Raw genomic sequence first — 23,083 nt, forward strand, 5'->3', positions numbered from 1 at the left:
TTGAGTTCCAAGTACTTTTCAATGCACCCCCTCACCCTTAGACACACCCCCTCATCTGCCATTAGTCCCATGTCCATTCTCCAGGGTGGGCGCCCTCCTGTTTCCTCCCCTATCTCCAAGTCCACCCAGTGTGGAGCGTGATCCGAAATGGCTATAGCCGTATACTCCGTTCCCCTCACCTTCGGGATCAATGCCCTACCCAGCACAAAAAAGTCTATTCGCGAGTAGACTTTATGGACATAGGAGAAAAACAAGAACTCCTTACTCCTAGGTCTGCTAAATCTCCACGGGTCTACACCTCCCATCTGCTCCATAAAATCTTTAAGTACCTTGGCTGCTGCCGGCCTCCTTCCAGTCCTGGACTTCGACCTATCCAGCCCTGGTTCCAACACCGTATTAAAATCTCCCCCCATTATCAGCTTTCCCATCTCTAGGTCCGGAATGCGTCCTAGCATCCGCCTCATAAAATTGGCATCATCCCAGTTCGGGGCATATCCGTTTACCAAAACCACCGTCTCCCCCTGTAGTTTGCCACTCACCATCACGTCTCTGCCCCCGTTATCCGCCACTATAGTCTTTGCCTCGAACATTACCCGCTTCCCCACTAATATAGCCACCCCCCTGTTTTTCGCATCTAGCCCCGAATGGAACACCTGCCCCACCCATCCTTTGCGTAGCCTAACCTGGTCTATCAGTTTCAGGTGCGTTTCCTGTAACATAACCACATCTGCCTTAAGTTTCTTAAGGTGTGCGAGTACCCGTGCCCTCTTTATCGGCCCGTTCAGCCCTCTCACGTTCCACGTGATCAGCCGAGTTGGGGGGCTTCCTACCCCACCCCCCCCTTGTCGATTAGCCATCCCCTTTTTCCAGCTCCTCACCCGGTTCCCACGCAGCTGTATCTCCCCCAGGCGGTGCCCCCCCGCCCATCCTCTCCCATACCAGCTCCCCCCTCTCCCCAGCAGCAGCAACCCAGTAATTCCCCCCTCCCACCCCCCCCGCTAGATCCCCCGCTAGCGTAATTACTCCCCCCATGTTGCTCCCAGAAGTCAGCAAACTCTGGCTGACCTCGGCTTCCCCCCGTGACCTCGGCTTGCACCGTGCGACGCCCCCTCCTTCCTGCTTCTCTATTCCCGCCATGATTATCATAGCGCGGGAACCAAGCCCGCGCTTCTCCCTTGGCCCCGCCCCCAATGGCCAACGCCCCATCTCCTTCACCTCCCCTCCTCCCCCCATCACCACCTGTGGGAGAGAGAAAAGTTACCACATCGCAGGATTAGTACATAAAACCCCTCTTTGCCCCCCACATTCGCCCCACCACTTTGTTCGAACGTTCTTTTTAATAACCCGCTCATTCCAGTTTTTCTTCCACAATAAAAGTCCACGCTTCATCCGCCGTCTCAAAGTAGTGGTGCCTCCCTCTATATGTGACCCACAGTCTTGCCGGGTGCAGCATTCCAAATTTTATCTTCTTTTTATGAAGCACCGCCTTGGCCCGATTAAAGCTCGCCCTCCTTCTCGCCACCTCCGCACTCCAGTCTTGATAAACGCGGATCACCGCGTTCTCCCATTTACTGCTCCGAGTTTTCTTCGCCCATCTAAGGACCATTTCTCTATCCTTAAAACGGAGGAATCTCACCACTATGGCTCTGGGAATTTCTCCTGCTCTCGGTCCTCGCGCCATCACTCGGTATGCTCCCTCCACCTCCAACGGACCTGCCGGGGCCTCCGCTCCCATTAACGAGTGCAGCATCGTGCTCACATATGCCCCGATGTCCGCTCCCTCCACACCTTCAGGAAGACCAAGAATCCTCAGGTTGTTCCTCCTTGCGTTGTTTTCCAGTGCCTCCAACCTTTCCACACATCGTTTCTGATGTGCCTCCTGCGTCTCCGTCTTCACCACCAGGCCCTGTATATCGTCCTCATTCTCGGCTGCCTTTGCCTTCACGACCCGAAGCTCCCGCTCCTGGGTCTTTTGTTCCTCCTTTAGCCCTTCGATCGCCTGTAGTATCGGGGCCAACAGCTCTTTCTTCATTTCCTTTTTGATCTCTTCCACACAGCATTTCAAGAACTCTTGTTGTTCAGGGCCCCATGTTAAACTGCCACCTTCCGACGCCATCTTGGTTTTTGCTTGCCTTCCTTGCCGCTGTTCTAAAGGATCCACTGCAATCTGGCCACTCTCTCCTCCTTTTTCCATCCGTATCCAGGGGGGATTCCCTTCTGGTTTACCGCACAGTGTTTTTAGCCGTCAAAATTGCCGTTGGGGCTCCTATCAAGAGCCCAAAAGTCCGTTTCACAGGGAGCTGCCGAAACGTGCGACTCAGCTGGTCATCGCCGCACCCGGAAGTCGCCTTGAACATACTTAACGACCCAGCCCCTATATTTCTCTGCGGTAAAGCATTCCACCGATTCACTAGGCTCTGAGCAAAGACATTTCTCCTTATCTATGTCTTAAATGGGTGACTCCGTTGCCCTGAGATTCTGCCCTCTGGTCCTAGACTCCCCACAAGAGGAAACAACCTCTCAGAATCGACCCTGTCAAACCCCCTGCGATCCGATATGTCTCAATAAGGCCGCCTCTCGTTCTTCTAAACTCCAATGAGCACAGACCCAACCCACTCAACCTCTCCTCATAAGAACATCCCTCCGTACCTGAGATTAACCGAGTGATTGTTTTCCTTGGAGCAGAGGACACTGAGGGGGGACATGATTGAGATGTATGGAGCATAGATAAAGTAGACAGGAAGAAACGTTTCCCCTTGGTGGAGGGATCAATGACCAGGGGGCCGAGATTTAAGGTTAGGGGCAGGAGGTTTCGAGGGGATGTGAGGAAAAACCTTTTCACCCAGAGGGTAGTGGGAGTCTGGAACTCGCTGCCTGAAAGGGTAACGGAGGAGACCCTCATAACATTGTTAATAAGAAGTATTTAGATGTGCACTTGCGATGCCAAGGCTACGGGCCAAGTGATGGAAATGGGATTGGAGTAGTTAGCTAGTTGTTTTGACCGGCGCCGACGCAATGGGCCGACGGGCCTTTTCTGTACTGTAGGCCTCTATGCGTCTATGAACCTTCTCTGGACTGCCTCCGATGCCAGTATATCTTTCCTTCGCTAAGGGAACCAGACCTGTTCACACTACTTCCTGTGGTAAACGACTGTGTCCCTATATTAAGGGTTGTACGGTAGAACCTGCACTACAGGTTCACATGGGCCCCTGCGTGCTAGCTCCGCCCAGGAGCCGGGTTATAAATATGCGTGGTCTCCAGCTCGCAGCCATTTCGTCAGCTGCTGTGGGAGGCCACACATCCGATACTAATAAAGCCTCAGTTTGAATTCAACTTCGTCTCCAGCCAAATTGATCGTGCCTCACTTCCCTCTTCCAAAAACAAACAGTCTCCCAGGATCTTGACCACCTCTATGAAATGTTCCCATTCTCTGTCTTGTGGAGCGCAGTTTGGTCTCTCCAGTCTCAGTATTCTCTCGAACCAGAGAATTCCGACAGCACCGAGAAAGCTATTCTGCAATTCAAAAATGAATTTGGGGCGGGGTTCTCCCTGCTGACGGCAGAGTGTTGACGCCGTGGTAAAAACTGAAGAGTTTAACGACGGTGAAATTTAACCGCTATGTGTAGCGATCCTCTGCCCTACTGGAGGCCAGCACGGCACTGGAGCGACCCACGCCGCTCCAGCCTGCCGATACCGGCGTCAAATGGGCGCTGCGGGCCTGCACATGCCCACTGCGACCGGCGCGCATGCGCGGTAGGTTCCTTCTCCGCGCCGGCCCCGACGCAACATGGCGCTGGGCTACAGGGGCCGGCGCGGAGTAAAAGAGGCCCCCGCCAGGAGAGGCCAGCCCGCCGATCGGTAGGTCCTGATCTCGGACCAGGCCACGGTGGAGGCCCCCCCAACCCCCAGGGGTCGGAACCCCCCCCTCCCCACCACCCCAACCAGGCCGCCCCTGACAGGATGGACACCAAGGTCCCGCCGGATAAGACCAGGTGTGAACGGCGTCGGTTGAACTTGGGCTTTTTTTGGCAGACACTCGGCCCATCCTGGGCGGAGAATCGTCGGGGGGGGGGGTCACCGGAGAATCGGCGGCCCAGCGTCGCGCAAATCGTGTCCGGCCCGGCGATTCTCCGAACCGGCGTGAGCTGAGAGAATCCCGCCCAAGCTACTCCAAATTTATATGAAAAAAAAGAAAAGATTTGCAGGATTACGAGGGAAGGGCCGGGGCTGGGACGAGGTGAGAGGCTCTTGCAGAGTGCCGACACGCACACGATGGGCTGAATGGCCTCCTTTTATTCTGAAAACATTGTACCATTCCATCATTTCCTATTTGTGAGCTCCACAGAGGTTTCCCAATGCGCTTGAAATCGTGAGCCCCAGTCAAGGGGTTTGTGGGAAGCTTGTTTGTTCCCTCAGCAAACCAAGCCACAGGAATGTCGAGCAAACAATTAAACGGGCTCCCAACTTCTATCTCACTTCTGCTTCAGTGGGGGCCGCGTCCTCGAGTTTCCGACTGTTCATGTGCCTTGCGCACCTTCTGTTCCTCAGTGACTGAACGTTGGCTGGGGGCCATTTAACCAATCAGCAGCCCTTTGAGGCCTGCACTGACTGCTTCCTTCACTGGGCTCCGCTGTGCGTTGCTTCATCACTGACCTTTCAGGGGCCGCACGGTGGCGCAGTGGGTTAGCCCTGCTGTCGAGGTCCCAGGTTCGATCCCGGCTCTGGGTCACTGTCCGTGTGGAGTTTGCACATTCTCCCCATGTTTGCGTGGGTTTCGCCCCCACAACCCAAAGATGTACAGGCTAGGTGGATTGGCCACGCTAAATTGCCCCTTAATTGGAAAAAAAAATGAATTAGGTACTCTAAATTTATATTTAAAAAAACACTCACCTTTCACCTCTCGGGCCTAGCTTTGACCCAGCCCACACTGATGGGGTTCGCATCGCCAGCCCTTGTTACTGTCGGGAAGCAGGACTCTGAGACAAAATAGGATTTGACGCTGCTGTGCGGGAGGGTGGGGAAGGGGAGAAGATTTCCGGCCACCATTTTGATCGGTCAATTTGCCCATTTTCGGTGTTGAGGCAGATACTGGAATCCAAGATGGCTGCCGATAAACCTCAGAACAGGAGGCAGCCAGTCGGGCCTGCTCAAAAAATGAGTCATGACTGCTCTGTATCATAGTTCTGTTGACATGTAAGCCTTTAATATCCTTGCCCAACAAATTTTAAAAAAATGTTTCCCTGTGTCTTGTTGCGCAGGTCCATTCAAAAGGCTTGAAGCTCGGCATTTATGGAGACCTGGGTACCTACACCTGTGGTGGATATCCAGGCACCACGCTGGACCAGATTAAGTTAGATGCTCAAACCTTTGCTTCTTGGGAAGTGGACATGTTGAAACTGGACGGCTGCTACTCCAACTCCTCCACCAAGGCTGTGGGTGAGTACAGGAGTCACTGGCCAAGACCAGCACCGCACCAAGAGAGTAAATATTCCCAGAGCTTTCCTGGCATGGAGTCTGGCTGCACGAGATCTGGGGAATCGCCGCAGAGAAAGGGGTTCCCGACTCAAGGCACGGAGGTCAGATAATGATACAGCACACAATGAAGCCATTCAGCCCACCATGCCTGTAGCAGCTCGCCAGTAGATCTATCCAATTGGTCCCACTCCCCTGCTCTTCCCCCTCCATGGCTCGAGAAATGCATCCCTTCCAGTTCTCTTCGGAAGTTATTATAGAATCTGTTCCGGCAGCACATTCTAGATCATCGCCGCTCCTTATGTGATTAAAATTTCTCCTCACCTCTAATTGGCTCCTTTTGGCCATTACATTAAAAAAAAAAAATTTAGAGTCCCCAAATTTTTTTTCCCAATTAAGGGGTGATTTAGCGTGGCCAAGCCACCTAAACCTGCACATCTTTGGGTTGTGGGGGTGAGACTCACGCAGACACAGGGAGAATGTGCAAACTCCACACGGACCGTGACCCAGGGCCGGGATTCGAACCGGGGTCCTCAGCACCGCAGCCCCAGTGCTAACCACTGCGCCACGTGCCGCCCCACCTTTTGGCGATTACACGGCTTATTTACTTTAGTTATCGTGGTATGGGGCGCAGCGGTTAGCACTGCTGCCTCACTGCACCAAGGACCCGGGTTCAATCCCGGCTCTGGGTCACTGTCCGTGTGGAGTTTGCACATTCTCCCCGTGTCTGCGTGGGTCTCACCCCTGTCATTATATGCAAACATGCAGCTAATGAACAGATAGAATAGGACACGACCAATGAGCAGTCAGGACACTCAGGGGTGGTATCTCACTATAAAAGGGATGAGGCACTCACACCCTGCCTCTTTCCACAGACCAACATCTACAGAGTGAGACAGGGTGTATCCTCAGCATCACCCCCCAGCACGTGGCTTAGAGCAAGGCTGGTTCAGTTAGACCGAGTTACTACATTTAGATTAGCAGAGAGTCGAACTCATTGAGAACTGTGCTAATAGTTCAATGAAACACATTGAACTCACTTCAAAGTCTGGAGCATCTTTTACTCAAAACTGCATCAAGTGGCAGCTTGTGTTATTCCAAATTACATAACACAACAACCCCCACAATCCAACGGTCTGCAGGCTAGGTGGATTGGCCACACTAAATTGCCCATTAATTGAGGGGAAAAAAAAAATTGGTACTCTAATTTAACGACGGTATATTAATAGCCAAACGTTGCTTCGACCAGCTTGATCTGGGTGTTCTGTAGCCCAGGAGGAGTGCCTCAGGAAGTTCAGTGGACAGCACTCCTGTTTCAGAGTCAGAAGGTCATAGGTTCTGAGCCCTATGCCACCCCTCCCCCTCCCCCCACCCCCAAACCCACTCCGGACCCATTATCCAAACTCTGCTTCCAGTGATCTGATGGACTGTTGCACTGTCAGAACTACAGCCTTTCAGGCGCGACATTAAATGGAGGCCCTGGGCGCAATTCTTCCATCGGGAGACTAAGTCCCGACGCAGGAGTAAAAACCGGAGTGTTTCACTCCGGCATCGGAGGCCGCTCCCAGCCCCCTATTCTCCCGCCCCCGGGGGGCTAGGAGCGGCGTCGCGTCACTTACGCACGCCGGGCCTTGGCGCCGCGTAAAGGCGGCTCCGCGTAAATGACGTCATGCGCGGGTTGGGCAGCGCCAACCCACGCATGCGCGGTTGCCGTCCTCCCCGCAAGAAGATGTCGGATGGGTCTTGCGGGGCGGCGGAGGAAAGGAGGTCCTCCTTCAGAGAGGCCGGCCCGCCGATCGGTGGGCACCGATCACGGGCCAGACCCCTTTTGAGGCCGTCCCTGGTGCAGGAACCCCCCTCCCACCCCACAGGCCGCCCCGCCCCCCCCCAGCGTTCCCACGCTGTTCCCGCCGGCAGCGACCAGGTGTGCATGGCGCCGGCGGGAAGCCGTCGTGTTGGGGGGGGCCGCTCGGCCCATCCCAGCCGGAGAATCGCCGCTCACCCGTTACAAACGGCGTGCGCCGATTCTCCCAGCAGCCAGCTGTGATTCTCGCCGTGCCGGTTTGGGAGAATCGCGTGCGGGCACCGGGGCGGCCTGGCGGGACTCGCGCGGCGCCCCGGCGATTCTCCCACCCGGCGTGGGGAGGGAGAATTCTGCCCCCTATCTATCCCCTCAGATGGATGTAAGCGATTCCTTGGCATTATTCCGAACAAGTACAGGGGAGTTCTCCATGGTGCCATTTCTCCAAGGGTAGCACAGTGGTTAGCGCTGCTGCCTCACGGCGCCAGGGTCCCGGGTCGATTCCGCCCTCGCTCCATCGGCCTACCCCGACCCTCTGAAAGAGCACCCTGTCTGTGTGGGTTTCCTTCGGTTTCCTCCCACAGTCCAAAGATGTGCAGGTTAGGTGGATTGGCATTGCTGCATTTCCCCTAGGTGGGTGTTGGGCCTAGGCAGGGTGCTCTTTCAGATGGGCGGAGCAGATTCGATGGGTCAAATGGCCTCCTTCAGCACTTTAAGGATTCTATGATTCTATGGCCCCGGGTCCATATTAATCCCTCAACCAACATGGGGAGGGCTGGGGAGAGAGACAGGTTGTTTGGTCATTATTCCATTGCCGCTTGTGGAATCCTGCTGTGCACAAATTGACTGCCACCAAGAAATTCAATAGGGGAGTCAGAGAAAGTCTCTTTTGTCATTGGACAGAGAAGGAACTGCTCCTGATCACCAACTAGTGGCCACTGCCTGTATTTGCCTCGATACCTGATTCAATAAAATTTTGATTCAAAGACCGATCACGTTGCTTGCGAAGCGACTTGGGTAATCTTCCCCAAGTTAAAGGAGCTGTAAACTATTCGACTGCGGGTGGCATCGTGCCGAAGCCCAATCAAACAGTGGACTGAAATCCACTTCCACAGGCCCTTCTAGCAGAAACCCTCCCCTGTGCCCCCAAACCCAGCGATCCTAACAAATGGCGATGCTCATATTGGCGTCCTGCTTCAGCACAGATCTCGGTGCAGAGGAGGCTGGCCGACAATGACAACAGTGGAAACATTTAACTTCCTGGTCAGTAGCGTTCGCTTGTTTTCTGGTTAAACTCGCGCAGACCCAGAAAGCTGTGGAGCGCTGGATTTTTAACTCTCTCTTTTGTTTTATAAAAACAGGGTATCCGTTGATGTCGAAGGCGCTGAATGCGACAGGCCGACAGATTGCCTTCTCTTGTAGCTGGCCAGCCTATGAGGGAGGGCTGCCCCCCAAGGTAAGGCGGTCGAACACCGCGTGCCTCTCTCTTACCGGCAGAGAGGGCGAGGCAGTGCGGTTTGTCCACCGTGTGGGGAACAGGAGGGACCCACTCGCACAGAATCATATCAGATGCACAGCTTGTGAGCAGCTAATAAAGAATCGTCGCCATTGGCGCCGGCGAGGTTGGCGCGGCACCGGTCGCGGGCTGCTCTCCGCGGCCTGCCCGCCGATTCCCGGCCCGGGATGGGCCGTCGTGGAAACGGCGAGACCCGCCGGCGCCGTCCGCACCTGCTCTCAGCCGGCGGGAACTCAGCGTTGAAGGGTCGGGGGGGGGGGGGGGGGTAGGTGGGGGGGGTGGTCCCGACCACGGGGGGGGGCAGGTCGGTGGGCCCCGATTGCGGGCCAGGCCTCTCTGTCTCCCGGCCTCCTTTCTTTCGCGCCGGCTCCTGTACTCCTGCGCCCTGTTGCATCGGGGTCGGCGCGGCAAAGGGGCGCACCGCGCATGCGCGGAGATCGCGCCGGTGGGATTGCGCATGCGCTGGTTCGCGCCGGACCCACTGCGCATGCGCGCGTCCCCCGGCGCCCATTCCACGGCCAGAGCGTGAACCGCTCCGGCGCCATGCTGGCCCCCTGTAGAGACCAGGATTGCTGATCCCGGGGCCGCGTCGACGCCGCCGGGAAACGAGACGGCGTTTCCGACGGCGCCGACACTTAGCCTCCGGATCAGAGAATCCCGCCCAAGATATGGGAAAACAGGTCACTGCTGATCATTATTGATCAAATAATCAAAGCACAATCATAGCTGGATTACGGTCAATGTCTACCGAGTGAGATTAAGTACAATGTGATTTGAAATGAAAGCTTAAAATCAAAGCAGAAATAAAACGCAAAATACAGAATTGCGAAAATTAGCGACTACAGGGCTCAGGCCCGCACCCGCTTTGTTTATCTAACTTCCCCTTTAACGTATCGAGACTATTCACCTCAACTTCTCCCCTTGGGAGCGAGTTCCACATTCTAACCAGCTCTCTGAGCAAAGAGGTTTCTCTTGTTGGATTTATTAGTAATTGTCTGGTACGTATCACCCCCTTAGTTTCAGATTCAACTCCAAGGGGAAACGGACATTAAAGACTTTCTCCTTTCCCTTCGATTCCAAATATTAAAAGACCAAGTAATACATTAATGTTTTATCCAACTCTTTAAAGAGCTTTATTTGTCTGAGACACAAGATTTTAACTAGACAGTGGCTTCCCGTACAGATTTATCATTTCTAGTGAGTACAGTATGGGCTGATCAAGTCCTTCATTGCGAGAGGATTTGAGGACAAGGATATCTTACGGCGCGTAGGTCAGACCACGGGCGGGATTCTCCGTTCTGACGGCAGAGTGATGACGCCATCGTAAAAACTGGAGAGTTTAACGACGGCGTCATCGGACCGCTAAATGTAGCGATCCTCTGCGCTACAGGAGGCCAGCACGGCACTGGAGCGACCCACGCCGCTCCAGCTGACGATACTGGCGTCCAACGGGCACCGCGGGTCTGCGCAAGCGGAGGAGGGGGTGGTCGGTGGACCGACGTCGCGCGAATCGCGCCCGGCCTGGCGATTCTCCAAACCGGCGTGGGCCGAGAGAATCCCGCCCCACAGCTGGAGCATTGTGGCCAGTTTTGGTCTCCTTATCTAAGAAAGGATGTGCTTGCCATTGAGGGAGCGCAGCGAAGGTTCACCAGACTAATTCCTGCGATGGCAGGATGGTCGCATGAGGAGAGATTGGCTCGACCGGGCTTGTATTCACTAGAGTTAGAAGAATGAGAGTGGACCTAATTGAAGCGCATAAAATTCTGACAGGGTTGTACAGACAGGGTGCTGGGATGTTGTTTCCTCTGGCTGGGGGGCGGGGGGGGTGGGGTCTAGAACAAGGGGTCACAGTCTCAGGATACGGGGTGGCCCATTGAAGACGGAGATGAGGAGAAATTTCTTCACTCAGAGGGTGGGGAACCTGTGGAATTCTCTAGGAGGCCAAGTCACTGAATATATTTGAGAGGTAATCGATGAGGTTTCTAAACTCTAAAGGTGTTGAGGGGTACGGAGAAAGCGCTGGAGTGTGGTGTTTTGAGGATCAGCCATGATCATATTGAATGGTGGAGCAGGCTCGAAGGGCCGAATGGCCTAATCCTGTTCCTATTTTCTGTGTTTCCAATCTGAGGTCCCGCAGTGTCCTCCCATTTTTTGTGGATTCCTTGTCTTTCTTTAAATAAATTTAGAGTACCCAATTCAGTTTTTCCAATTAAGGGGCAATTTAGCGCGGCCAATCCACCTACCCTGCACATCTTTGGGTTGTGGGGGCGAAACCCACGCAGACACGGGGAGAATGTGCAAACTCCACACGGACAGTGACCCAGATCCGGGATCGAACCTGGGACCTCGGCGCCGTGAGGCTGCAGTGCTAACCCACTGCGCCACCGTGCTGCCCGTGTGGATTCCTTGTCTTGTCAGAACTCCTAAAATGGGTTTCTGTCTCTTTCAACTCCCTCCTCCTGGATTCAACATATTCAACCTTACCCTCTGCTGATCTTTTTTTTAATCGCTTATTGTCACAAGTCGGTGTGGTAAACCACTGTATTGTATTGTTACATGCATGGGCTTGACCCTGCTGGCTCTGCCTGTGGCCCCTCCCCTCGGGCTCATGTATAAAGGTGGCTGGTCTCCGCCTCTGATCCAGTTCGAGCACAGACAGCTTCATTCACCCAGATACGGTGAGGCGCTGCTCCCTCCCAATCTTACCCACGACCCAGAAAATCTCCCTGGCTTCCAGATCACATGCAGTAGAAATCCGGGGGGTACTGTGTTGCGACCCTTACTGTACAAGGCGTAGAGTACACTAACTTCAAACTCTACGTCCTTCCACATCTCTGTGCTGTCCTATTACTGGGGCTCGACTTCCAGTGCCACCTCCAAAGCCTTACTTTAAAGTTCGGTGGACCCCTGCCACCCCTCACCTTCTGTAGCCTCGCGACCCTTAAGGTCGCCCCACCCTCACTCTTCACTAACCTCACCCCGGACTGTAAGCCCGTCGCTAATAGGAGCAGGCGATACAGTGCCCGGGATAGGACCTTTATCAGGTCGGAGGTCCAGCGACTCCTACAAGAGGGGATCGTTGAGGCTAGCACCAGCCCCTGGAGAGCCCAAGTGGTGGTCATCAAGACTGGGGAGAAGCACCAGATGGTCATCGATTACAGCCAGGGTACACGCAGCTCGATGCGTACCCCATTCCCTGCATATCTGACATGGTCGACCAGATTGCGCAGTATCGAGTCTTCTCCACAGTTGACTTGAAGTCCGTGTACCACCAGCTCCCTATCCGCCCGGAGGACCGCCAATACACTGCCTTCGAGGCAGATGGCCGCCTCTACCACTTCCTCAGGGTTCCCTTCGGCGTCACCAATGGGGTCTCGGTCTTCCTACGGGAAATGGACCGAATGGTTGACCAGTACGGGTTGCGGGCCACGTTCCCGTACTTATATAATGTCACCACCTGCGGCCATGACCAGCAGGACCATGGCGAAAACCTCCGGCATTTCCTCCAAACCGCCAACCCCCTGAACCTCACTTACAATAAGGAAAAATGTGTTTTCCGCACAACCCGCCTGGCCATCCTCGGCTACGTTGAGGAAAACAGAGTCCTGGGACTCCCCCTCCCTCACTGCCGCAAGGCCCTGAAGAGATGCCTGGGGTTCTTCTCCTACTATGCCCGGTGGATCCCCAATTATGCGGACAAGGCCCGTCCGCTTATTAAATCCACCGTTTTTCCTCTGCCGGCTGAGGCCCGACTGGCCTTCATCCGCATCAAGGCAGGTATTGCCAAAGCCGCGATGCACGCTGTGGACGAGTCCATTCCGCTCCAGGTGGAGAGTGATGCGTCGGACTTTGCTCTGGCCGCTACCCTCAACCATGTGGGCAGGCCCGAGGCTTTCTTCTCCCGTAACCTCCATGCCTCCGAGATTCGACACTCCTCCGGCGAAAAGCCCAAGCCATTGTAGAAGCTGTGCGACATTGGAGGCATTACCTGGCCGGCAGGCGATTCACTCTCCTCACTGACCAACGGTCGGTTGCCTTCATGTTCAATAACACACAGCGGGGCAAGATTAAGAATGACAAGATTTTGAGGTGGAGGATCGAGCTCTCCACCTACAGCTACGATATCTTGTATCGACCCGGGAAGCTCAATGAGCCCCCAGATGCCCTATCCCGCGGTACATGTGCCAGCGCACAGGTAGACCGACTCCGGGCCCTCCACAATGACCTCTGTCACCCGGGGGTCACCCGTTTTTTTCACTTTATCAAGGCTCGCAACCTGCCCTACTCCATCGAGGAGGTCAGGACCGTGACCAGGGACTGCCAGGTCTGAGTGGAGTGCAAGCCGCACTTCTATCGGCCAGACAGAGCATATCTGGTAAAGGTCTCTCGCCCTTTTGAGCGCCTCAGCGTCGATTTCAGAGGGCCCCTCCACTGATTGTAACGTATACTTCCTCAACATTGTCGACGAGTACTCAAGATTCCCCTTCGCCATCCCGTGCCCTGACATGACCCCTGCCACTGTCATCAAGGCCCTGCACAGTCTCTTCACCTTGTTCTGGTTCCCCACCTATATCCATAGCGATCGGGGTTCCTCCTTTATGAGCGACAAGTTGCGTCAGTTCCTGCTCAGCAAGGGCATCGCCTCCAGCAGGACGACCAGCTACAACCCCTGGGGCAACGGACAGGTGAAGAGGGAGAACGCGACGGTCTGGAAGGCCGTCCTCCTGGCCCTACGGTCTAGAAGTCTCCCAGTCTCCTGCTGGCAGGAGGTCCTCCCCAATGCGCTCCACTCCATCCGGTCGTTCCTGTGTACCGCCACCAACGAGACTCCTCACGAGCGTATGTTTGCCTTCCCCAGGAAGTCCACCTCCGGGGTCTCGCTCCTGTCCTGGCCGGCAGTCCCAGGGCCCGTCCTCCGGAAGCATGCGAGGAGTCATAAATCCCCCTCGTCGAGAAGGTCCTGCTCCTCCATGCAAACCCACAATATGCCTACGTGGCACACCAGGACGGGCGGCAGGACACAGTTTCCCTTTGGGATTTGGCACCTGCAGGTTCCCCAGCGACCATCACCACCACCCCGACCCTACACCGTCTTCCCCCACCTCTACCCACCTACCTCAAGAACTGGCACCCGCAGGCCCACCAGCGATCATCACCACCACCTGCGCCCATTCACCGCCCCCCCCCTCCACTGACTCAACAACTGGGTGAAGAAGAGGACAACACGGTCCCGGACGCGCAGGTCTCGACACCGGTGCCCACACCACAGCCGGGGCTGAGGCGATCACGGCGGAAGGTCAAGGCCCCCGACAGACTTGATCTTCGAGCCCATTTCACCCCCGCTGGACTCTTTTTTTAACAGGGGGCGAATGTGGTAAACCACTGTATTGTATTGTTACAAGCCTGGGCTTGACCCTGCTGGCTCTGCCTGTGACTCCTCCCCTTGGGCTCATGTATAAAGGTGGCTGGTCTCCGCCTCTGATCCAGTTCGGGACCAGAGGCCAGGAGGCTTTCTGTTTAGTGTATTAAAGCCTCAGTTACGTTCACCACTCGTTCTGTATTCATTGATGGCATATCAGTAGGCTTCAATGAAGTGACTGTGAAAAGCCCCTCTGATTTCCCTCTGATCTTTCTAAGACGGCCTCAACCACCTTTTGAGGAAGAGAATTCTAAAGTCTCACGACCCTCTGAGAGAAATTCATTCCCCTCATCTCCATCTTAAATGCGTAACCCCTTATTTTTAAACAGTGACCCCCCCCCCCCCCCCCCCCCCAGTTCTAGATTCTCCCACAAGAATAAAGAACACTACAGCACAGGAACAGGCCCTTCGGCCCTCCACATCTGTGCCGGCCATGCTTCCTGTCTAACCTAAAACCTCCTACATTTCCGGGCTCCGTATCCCTCTATTCCCATCCTATTCATGTATTTGTCAAGATGCTCCTTAAACGTCCCTGCTTCCACCACCTCCTCCGGCAGCGAGTTCCAGGCACCCACTACCCTCTGTGTAAAAAAACATCCCTTGCACATCTCCTCTAAACTTTGCCCCTCGCGCCTTAAACTTATGTCCCCTAGTAATTGACTCTTCCACCCTGGGAAAAGCTTCTTCCGGGACCGTGTTGTCCTCTTCTTCACCCAGTTGTTGAGTCGGTGGAGGGGGGGGGGGGGGGGGGGGGGGGGCGGGGCGGTGAAAAGCTTCTATCCACTCTGTCTGTGCCCCTCATCATTTTGTAGACTTCCATCAGGTCGCCCTTCAACCTCCAACATTCCAGTGAGAACAAACCAAGTTTATCCAACCTCTCCTCATAGTTAATGCCCTCCAGACCAGGCAACATCCTGGTAAACCTCTTCTGTCCCTTCTCTAAAGCCTCCACATCCTTCTGGTAGCGTGACGACCAGAATTGAACACCATATTCCAAGTGCGGCCTAGCAAGAGGCCCTGTCAATACCCCTCAGGATCTTAAAGGCTTCGATCAAGTTGCCTCATACTCTTCTGAACTCCAGCAGATACAAGCAGAGCCTGTGCATCACCTTGGCTCTATTAAGGTTATTCCCCTGTTGATCGAATCCTGTGATAATCTTAAACAATTTTCTAACTTAAAAAAAAAAATCATTTTTTTCCAATTAAGGGGCAGTTTAGCGTGGCCAATCCACCTACCCTGCACATCTTTGGATTGTGGGGGCGAAATCCACGCAAACACGGGGAGAATGTGCAAACTCCACACGGACAGTGACCCAGAGCCGGGATCGAACCTGGGACCTTGGCGCCGTGAGGCCGCAGGGCTAACCCACTGCGCCACCGTGATAATTTTCTAACTTTAATCGAATATGCGCCCAGGCTGGGATCCTCAAGTTCCGCCGAAGACGATGGATATTTGTTTGGCTCACCACATTGTGGTGGGGCTGGAAAGCCCCGGGCCTAGTCTGTGCAGCCTGTCCTCAAAATTGAACCCTTTGAACTACGGTATAATTCTGGTGGATCTGCATTGTACCCCCTCCAAGCCCTTACTGGGTTACGATCCCCTCAACCTGAGTTTGAAGGGTTTTGAACAAGACCCTCCGTTGCTGAAGCCAAATTTCCTCCCTATTGTGTTTTGGCCACCTGAAATAAAGGCCTGTGTTGTGTACAAGACCATCGTAATCGGTTTGCTCCTCCTCATGACATCGTAACAACTCCCTCAAAATGGCCCAAACTCACTTTGGGATGTCCTGGGGGTTGTGAAGGCGATAGAAATGTACTTTGTGCTCCCTTCCTCTCTCTCTCTCACTGACTAACCCTCCTCTCTCTCTCTCTCATTGACCCAATGGGCTGTTTGCAGGTGAACTACACGTTCCTGGGCGAGATTTGCAATCTGTGGAGGAACTACGACGACATTGATGATTCATGGGAGAGTGTTCGAGGAATCATTGACTGGTATTCGAGTCACCAGGAGGTGTTGCAGCTTGAGGCTGGCCCAGGGAGATGGAACGACCCAGACATGGTACCCTGCCTAACTTTACACCCCTGCTCTCCATGCTGCACGGCCACGAATGAAAGTCCTTGCATATTTTCAATATCCATAGTGTCAATATAAGTTGCCAGTTACCAGTTGGAAGTTTGTGGGATCAAGACCCGTTCCAGCCCATAATCCAGGCCAACAGATCCAGCAGAGAGCAGTAGAGCGGAGCTGCTGATTGGCTGTTGCGGCAAAAATTTGCATCAGTGCATTGCGGTCACTGCATCCAGAAAGTGTACCTGAGCAAGACACCCTAGGTGTTCAAGTGAAGGCAAGCATCCAGCAGAGGGCAGTAGAGCGGAACTGCTGATTGGCTGTTGCGGGGAAAATTTGCATCAGTGCATTGCGGTCACTGCATTCAGAAAGTGTACCTGAGCAAGACACACTAGGTGTTCAAGTGAAGGCAAGCATCCAGCAGAGGGCAGTAGAGCGGAGCTGCTGATTGGCTGTTGCGGGGAAAATTTACATCAGGGCATTGCGGTCACTGCATCCAGAAAGTGTACCTGAGCAAGACACCCTAGGTGTTCAAGTGAAGGCAAGCATCTAGCAGAGGGCAGTAGAGTGGAGCTGCTGATTGGCTGTTGCGGGGAAAATTTGCATCAGTGCATTGCGGTCACCGTGTCTTGAAGGTGTTTTGTGGAGGAGCTGTTGTCAAGTGACAGTTAAACTTGAAACACTTCTTCAGTGTTCCCCTCCCTACCTCCTCCTCTAACCAAAAAAAAAGACAATCACTGTAAGGATCCCAGCTGAGTAAAGATCAAGAGGGAGACCCGAGGGCAGGTAGAAGTAGAAAGAAGTTGAACCGTGATGTCACAGCCTGCAGGTAAGTGATTGGCTGGTGATTGGTAAGTAGTTTTTCTTTTCCCTGAGGTGTTATCGTGCGGGGCGCAGTGATTGTTGAGTGAGTGCTTGCTGAGAAGAGGAGTAAATGTTTAAAAAAAAACTTACTGTCGGGAGTTTCCAGCTGAATCCGGTCAGAGTGAGGATGGAGTGACTGCTGGGTAAGTAGTAAAGATTTAAATTGTTTGCGCAGACCCATAACAGCTGATTGCTGTTCTTGTGCGGGGCGCAGTGGTTGCTGTTTAAGTGTTTTATTTTTACCTGCATTTAAGTTGAGCAGTTTCTAAACCCTAGACACTACACTTGTAGTGTCCCCCACCCTTCCACCTCCTTTAACCTAAGGGGTAGAGTGAATAACAGGTAAGCTCTTTCTTTCTTTTTCTTTTTTTATCTAGAGGGGATATCAGGGAAGGCAGTGCACTGTTCCTCCTGCAGAATGTTTGAGATGAGGGACGCCATCAGTGTCCCTGCTGATTTCACCTGTGGGAAGTGCACCCATCTCCAGCTCCTCAGAAACCGCGTTAGGGAACTGGAGCTGGAGCTGGATGAACTTCGTACCATTCGGGAGGCAAAGGTGGTCACAGATAGTAGCTTCAGGGATGTAGTTACTCCGAACAATCAAGATAGATGGGTGACGGTGAGAGGGGCTGGGAGGAAGCAGTCAGTGCAGGGATCCTCTGTGGCCGTTCCCCTTAGTAACAAGTATACCGCTTTGGATACTGTTGAGGGGGACGACCTAGCAGGGGTAAGCCACGGTGAACGGATCTCCAGCACTGAGTCCGTCCCTGTGGCTCAGAAGGGAAGGAGGGGGAGCAGGAGAGCAATAGTTATTGGGGCCTCGATAGTTAGAGGGACAGATAGACGGTTCTGTGGCAGTGAAAGAGACTCACGGATGGTATGTTGCCTCCCGGGTGCCAGGGTCCGTGACGTCTCGGACCGTGTTTTCAGAATCCTTAAAGGGGAGGGGGAGCAGTCACAAGTTGTGGTACACATCGGTACCAATGACATAGGTAAGAGAAGGGACGGGAATTTAGAACAGGAATTTAGGGAGCTAGGGTGGAAGCTGAGAGCCAGGACAAACCATGTTATCATCTCTGGTTTGTTGCCGGTGCCACGTGCTAGCGAGTTGAGGAACAGGGAGAGAGTGCAGATAAACACGTGTCTGCAGTGATGGTGTAGGAGGGAGGGTTTCAGGTACGTGGATAATTGGAGCACATTCTGGGGAAGGTGGGACCTGTGACAGGACGGTTTGCACCTGAACCAAAGGGGCACCAATATCCTGGGAGGGAAATTTGCTGCGGCTCTTCGGGGGGGGGGGTTTAAACTAATTTGTCAGGGGGCGGGGAAAACGAGCTGTAGTCCAGAAGCCAGTGTTGAGAGTAGTGAGATACTGAGGAGGGTATCAAGGTCGCAGGAGGGTACCGGCAGACAGAAAGGTGGGTTGTAGTGTGTCTACTTCAATGCAAGGAGCATCCGGAATAAGGTAGATGAACTTGGAGCGTGGATTGGTACTTGGGACTACGATGTTGTGGGCATTACAGAGACATGGTTAGAACAGGGACAGGAATGGTTGTTGGAAGTTCCGGGGTATAGATGTTTCAGTACGAGTAGGGAAGGTGGTAAAAGAGGTGGAGGAGTAGCATTGTTAATCAAGGATAGTTTAACGGCTACAGAAAAACAGTTTGAAGGGGATCTGCCTACTGAGGTAATGTGGGCCGAAGTTGGAAATAGGAAAGGAGTGGTCACATTGTAAGGAGTTTTCTATAGGCCCCCAAATAGTAATAGAGATGTGGAGGAAGAAATTGCAAAACAGATTATGGATAGGTGTGGAGGTCTCAGGGTAGTTGTCATGGGTGACTTTAACTTTCCAAATATTGATTGGAACCTCTATAGGTCGAACAGTTCGGATGGGGCAGTTTTTGTACAGTGTGTGCAGGAGGGTTTCCTGACACGATATGTGGATAGGCCGACAAGAGGGGGGCCCACATTGGATTTGGTACTGGGTAATGAACCGGGCCAAGTGTTAGATTTCTTAGTGGGAGAGCACGTTGGAGATAGTGACCACAATTCGGTGTCTTTCACTATTGCAATGGAGAGTGATAGGGCCATACGGCAGGGGAAGGTTTATAATTGGGGGAGGGGTAATAATGATGCGATTAGGCAAGAATTAGGGAGCATAAGATGGGAACAGAAACTGTCAGGGAAAGGCACAAATGAAAAGTGGAGCTTGTTCAAGGAACAAATACTGCGTGTCCTTGATAGGCATATCCCTGTCAGGCAGGGAGGAAATGGCCGTGTGAGGGAACCATGGTTCACAAAAGAGGGTGAATGTCTTGTCAAGAGGAAAAAGGAAGAGTATGTAAGGATGAGGAAACAAGGTTCAGTAGGGTCGCTTGAGGGTCACAAGGTACCAAGGAATGAGCTGAAAAAAGGGCTGAGGAGAGCTAGGAGGGGGCATGAGAAGTCCTTGGTGGGTCGGATCAAGGAAAACCCCAAGGCTTTTATGTGAGAAATAAAAGAATGACCAGGGTGAGGGTAGGGCCGGTGAAAGACAGTAATGGGAATTTGTGCATGAAGTCAGAAGAAATAGGAGAGGCGTTGAATGAATACTTTTCTTCAGTGTTCACAAAGGAGAGGGGCCATGTTTTTGAGGATGAGAGTGTGATACAGGCGGGTAGGCTGGAGGAAGTAGATGTTCTGAGGAAGGATGTATTAGCAATTTTGAAAAACCTGAGGGTCGACAAGTCCCCTGGGCCAGATGGGATGTACTCAAGGATTCTTTGGGAGGCAAGGGATGAGATTGCAGAGCCTTTGGCTTTGATCTTTGGGTCCTCGCTGTCCACGGGGATAGTGCCAGAGGACTGGAGAATGGTGAATGTTGTTCCTCTGTTCAAGAAAGGGAATAGGAATGACCCTGGTAATTATAGGCCAGTTAGTCTTACTTCGGTGGTCGGGAAGATAATGGAAAAGTCCTGAAGGATAGGATTTATGACCATTTGGAAAGATGCAGCTTAATCCGGGATAGTCAACACAGATTCGTGAAGGGTAGGTCTTGCCTCACAAATTTGATTGAATTCTTTGAGGAGGTAACTAAGTGTGTCGATGAAGGTAGAGCATTTGATGTTGTATACATGGATTTCAGTAAGGCGTTTGATAAGGTTCCCCATGGTCGGCTCATGAAGAAAGTAAGGAGGTGTGGGATAGAGGGAAATTTGGCCAATTGGATAAGTAACTGGCTATCACATAGAAGACAGAGGGTGGTGGTGGATGGAAAATTTTCAGACTGGAGACCAGTTACCAGCGGTGTACCTCGGGGATCAGTGCTGGGTCCTCTGCTATTTGTGATTTTTATCAATGACTTGGAGGAGGAGGCTGAAGGGTGGGTCAGTAAATTTGCTGATGACACCAAGATTGGTGGAGTAGTGGATGAGGTGGAGGGCTGTTGCAGGCTGCAAAGAGACATTGATAGGATGCAGAGCTGGGCCGAAAAATGGCAGATGGAGTTTAACCCTGATAAGTGCGAGGTGATTCATTTTGGTAGAAAATATTTGAATGCGGATTACAGGGTCAATGACAGGGTTCTGAGGAATGGGGAGGAACAGCGAGATCTTGAGGTTCATGTCCACAGATCTCTGAAGGTTGTCACTCAAGTGGATAGAGCCGTGAAGAAGGCTTATAGTGTGTTAGCGTTTATTAAGCTTGAGTTTAAGAGCCGCGGGGTTATGCTGCAACTATGCATGACCCTGGTGAGACCACATTTGGAGTATTGTGTGCAGTTTTGGTCACCTCACTATAGGAAGGATGTGGAAGCGTTGGAAAGGGTGCAAAGGAGATTTACCAGGATGCTGCCTGGTTTGCAAGATAGGTCTTATGAGGAAAGGTTGAGGGAGCTAGGGCTTTTCTCTTTGGAGCGGAGGAGGATGAGAGGTGACTTAATAGAGCTTAATAAGATAATGAGGGGGACAGATGGAGTGGACGTTCAGAGACTATTTCCTCGGGTGGATGTAGCTGTTACAACTGTAAGATTCAGGGTGGGAAATATAGGAGGGATGTCCGAGGTAGGTTCTTTACTCAGAGAGTGGTTAGGGTGTGGAATGGACTGTCTGCTGTGATAGTGGAGTCGGACACTTTCGGAACTTTCAAGCGGTTATTGGATAGGCACATGGAGCACACCAGAATGACAGGGAGTGCGATAGCTTGATCTTGGTTTCGGACAATGCTCGGCACAACATCGAAGGCCAAAGGGCCTGTTCTGAGCTGTACTGTTCTATGTTCTATGTTAACACTCTGAGCGCAGCACTGAGGGACTGCTGCACAGTCAGAGTAGCTGCCTTTTGGATGGGATGTTAAACCGAGGACTTTCACTCCCTATGACTGGGACGTAAAGCATTCCCGTGTGGCACTAATCGAAGGAGAGTTGTCCCTGGTGCCCTGAGCAATGTCCGTCCCTCCACCAACGCCATTAAATCCAGATTGCCCTGGTCGTTATTATCTCGCTGCTATCTCTGTGATCTTGCTGTGCCAATAAATCAGACATAGCACTTGCAACTTTACAACTGGGGCTACACTTCCAAAGCACTTTGTTGGCTGTAATAGAGACGGAGACAGACAGAGACACATTTACGATTATTCCCATTGGCAGGAGGATCATTTCTCCTGGAGTGTTGGCAGGAGTCCAGGACAATCCCAGCTGAATTCCAAGGTACTTTCGGGGTGACGTAACGCCAGTTTGTGTGAAGTTCCTTCAAGGGAACATTGACCAGGTGGAATAATGTGTTGCAAAAACAGAGAATACCGGACAATCTCAGCAGGTCGGTCAGCATCTGTGAGGAGAGAACGGAGCGAACGTTTCGAGTCTGGATAATGTGTTGAGTGTTCTTATCCCAATGAGCAATGAAATCTCCAACAGCTGTCTCTCTCTGTTCCCATAGAATTTACAGTGCAGAAGGAGGCCATTCGGCCCATCAAGTCTGCACCGGCCCTTGGAAAGACCACCTTATTTAAGCCCATGCCTCCACCCTACCCCCATGAAACCCAGTAACCCAACCTAACCTTTTGGTCACTAAGGACAATTTATCATGGCCAATCCACCTTACCTGCACATCTTTGGACTGTGGGAGGAAACCGGAGCACCCGGAGAAAACCTACGCACTCATGGGGAGAACGTGCAGACTCCGCACAGACAGATACCTGAGGCCGGAATTGAACTCGGGTCCCTGGAACTGTGAGGCATCAGTGCTAACCACTGTGCCACCCTCCCTGTTACCAATTCTGTCCTTTCCCTGTGTTACTACCTGAGATGCGTATGACGTCCTATTAGACCCTGAGCTGAGCTTCTAACCCTATATTCTCTCCATCGCAAACACCACCTACGTCTACCTCTATGCCTTTGCCTGACTCCATCCCTGAATCAACTTATCAGCTGCTGAAACACTCCACCATGGTTCTGTTACCCCCAGACTCGGCTATTCCAATGCACACCTGGCCGGTCGCTCGCTATGTTCATTCCATAAGCTTCCGCTCCTCTTAAACGTTATTGTCTAACTCACGCCAAGTCCTTTTCACCCATCACCTTTGATCTCACTGACTAACGCTGGCTCCTGAAACCCCAATGTCCAAATTCGCACCCTCGTTTACAAATTCTTCCCTTGTCCCTGTAGCCTGCTCCAATCCCACAATCCTCACGGATAACGGCTCTCCTCCAAATCTCTCCCACACCTCCCTCTCTTCCTGACTGGTGGACTATGCCTGGGCCTTCAGCTGTGGAATACTCACCCTAAACTACTCCCGATTTCCATCTCGTTCCCCCCCCCCTCTCCTCAAAACCGCCTTCACCTGATCTTCACGTCGGTTTGGGGTCAAACTTTGCCCGGTTGCTCGACTGTGACGTTTTGTTGCATCCTCGGTGCTATATAAATGCAGGTTATATTTGCGGTGCAGTCAGTCGCTGCCTCCGTCCCT

The 23,083-nt window shown here is 52.8% G+C and overlaps 1 protein-coding gene across 3 annotated transcripts in view; it reads left to right on the forward strand.

Moving 5' to 3' along the window:
* naga (N-acetylgalactosaminidase, alpha) overlaps positions 1–23,083 on the forward strand; it is a 125,313-nt gene that overhangs the window by 93,014 nt on the left and 9,216 nt on the right. For all 3 annotated transcript variants that reach the window (XM_072492062.1, XM_072492061.1, XM_072492063.1), the window contains exons 4-6: positions 5,259–5,436; positions 8,635–8,729; positions 16,106–16,267. In XM_072492062.1, coding sequence (XP_072348163.1) covers positions 5,259–5,436; positions 8,635–8,729; positions 16,106–16,267 — 435 coding nt within the window. The remainder of the gene's footprint in view (positions 1–5,258; positions 5,437–8,634; positions 8,730–16,105; positions 16,268–23,083) is intronic.

The sequence above is a fragment of the Scyliorhinus torazame genome, chromosome 29 (assembly GCF_047496885.1).
Source record: "Scyliorhinus torazame isolate Kashiwa2021f chromosome 29, sScyTor2.1, whole genome shotgun sequence".
Taxonomy (NCBI): Eukaryota; Metazoa; Chordata; class Chondrichthyes; order Carcharhiniformes; family Scyliorhinidae; genus Scyliorhinus; species Scyliorhinus torazame.